Raw genomic sequence first — 1,994 nt, forward strand, 5'->3', positions numbered from 1 at the left:
TATTTAGGGCACCTCAAATCTAATTATTTGTGTATTTTTTTTTTAATTGGTGATTAGTTTATATTTTTTAAAAGTAATATTAGTTTTTTTTTAAAAAAATTTAAATGTGATGTTATGTTTTTAGGATAATACTTTCATATAAATATTATTGTGTCTTGATACAATCTGTAAAAACACATATCTCAAACACACAAGCCTGTATCATCTATATCCATTATAAAATGTTTTAAAAATTCTACATGATTAGCATAAAGAGAAAGAGGATTATAATAACAAAGTAATAAAAAGGTTTTTTTTAATTTTATTTTACAAGTTTAAAAAAATAGTTTTTAATTCAAAGGAAACAAATTAAAAATAAAACCCCATTGAAGATATGAACATAGTACAAATAGAGAAGAGTAATGGCTAAAATTAGATATGGAAGTTTGAATATAGTTTTATTTTATATCAATAGATATAAACTATTAAATAAATTTGACGGTTTATTTTTTCTACTTCATAGGTGATGTATTAAGAACTTAATTGAATCTTTACTTAAAAATTACTTTTATATTTACAACTTAAATTTCCAAAAATAAATTTATAATCTCTCAAACAAATGCCCCTTAAAAAGTATTGGAGTATTCAAATTTTATAGTTAACTATTGAATTTCTAACAATTTATTATAGTTTTTAGAAAAGAAAAATAAAAAAAAATAAAATTTATTAATGGTCCACCTTTCACCTATGACACTATTATTGAATTTGCTTCCTTTTGGAAATTGTAAGGCTTTAATTTGACTTTTAGTGGGAAAGCATTAATTTTACTTTTTGTATTTAAGTATTGTTATATTTTTCCTCTACACGTTTCTAAGATTTATCATTGAGTCAAATATAAACAAATATGACTATCCAAAAAATATATTTTAAAAATCATAATTGAAAATGATTGACATAAATTATCAAATTTAAATGTAAAATATTAGTTTCATATCAACTATTAATAAATAAAATGTTGGGCATGTTAAAAAAAAATTGATTTATATACCTAATATATTAAAAATATTTTTTTCGTAAAGTAAATTTTAAATTAATTTTATCTTCTAAATATCAATATCTAATAAAACTTATAAAAAAAATAAACAACCGACATATAATATTTTGGGCTATAAATATGAGACATAAGTTTCACCATTGTTGCAAAGAAACATGGCTTTAAAGTTTGAGACTATTCTTCTTGTCATCATTTTTGGTAAATCTTTGAACTCATCTACTCTCTTCCTTTTTAATTTCTTTCTAAAACAAAAAAATAAATAAACTTATAAATTTATAAAATATAACTTTCTTGTTTATGATTCAGGTGCAATTCTTTTGGATGGCAATCTGAAAATTGTTGAAGCTTGCCCCCAATTTTGCTTTGATGATGCTGCATACATGATTTGTCCTTCTTCAGGAAATAAACACCTCAGTCCAGGATGCAACTGTTGTTTTGCATCTACTGGTTGTACAATTTACAAAGCAGATGGAACTTCTCTTTGTACTAAGAATTGAAATATATAAGGATGTGATGTGAATGTCTCTATTCACATGCACAGAATAATCACTCTTCTAATTTCAATAAATGTGTTACAAAACAATTATAATGTAATTTGTAATATGAAAAATACAACAGCCATAAACTATTACTTGATACTTTTATGCCTTTATGATTTTATTATTTTCCGGTTTAATATTTTATACAAATTCTCATGCTACATAATAGAATTCACATGATATTATAATTAGAATTTGACGCATTTCAATTCTATAAAATCGATTTGTAAAATAGAGGTATCACTTTATATAATTTTTTAAGGTTCTATTAATAATTAATGTGAAATTTAAATTTTTTTCAATGCATTCCTTCACATTTAATAGTATTGAATTTAGTGCTTGAATATAAATGATGGATGATATGTGATCTCATCAATATGCTTTTAGTACTATATTAAAATTAGAAGTTAAACTAACTCAGT

The 1,994-nt window shown here is 22.6% G+C and overlaps 1 protein-coding gene across 1 annotated transcript; it reads left to right on the forward strand.

Annotated features, from left to right (window-relative positions):
- Positions 1–1,183: 1,183 nt before the first annotated feature.
- LOC131633793 (proteinase inhibitor PSI-1.2-like) lies at positions 1,184–1,671 on the forward strand. The gene is made up of 2 exons (XM_058904479.1): positions 1,184–1,231; positions 1,340–1,671. The coding sequence occupies exons 1-2, from the start codon at positions 1,189–1,191 to the stop codon at positions 1,528–1,530; spliced, it is 234 nt and encodes a 77-aa protein (XP_058760462.1). The 5' UTR covers positions 1,184–1,188; the 3' UTR covers positions 1,531–1,671.
- Positions 1,672–1,994: the final 323 nt, after the last annotated feature.

This window comes from Vicia villosa, unplaced genomic scaffold (assembly GCF_029867415.1).
Source record: "Vicia villosa cultivar HV-30 ecotype Madison, WI unplaced genomic scaffold, Vvil1.0 ctg.001177F_1_1, whole genome shotgun sequence".
In the NCBI taxonomy this organism is placed as follows: Eukaryota; Viridiplantae; Streptophyta; class Magnoliopsida; order Fabales; family Fabaceae; genus Vicia; species Vicia villosa.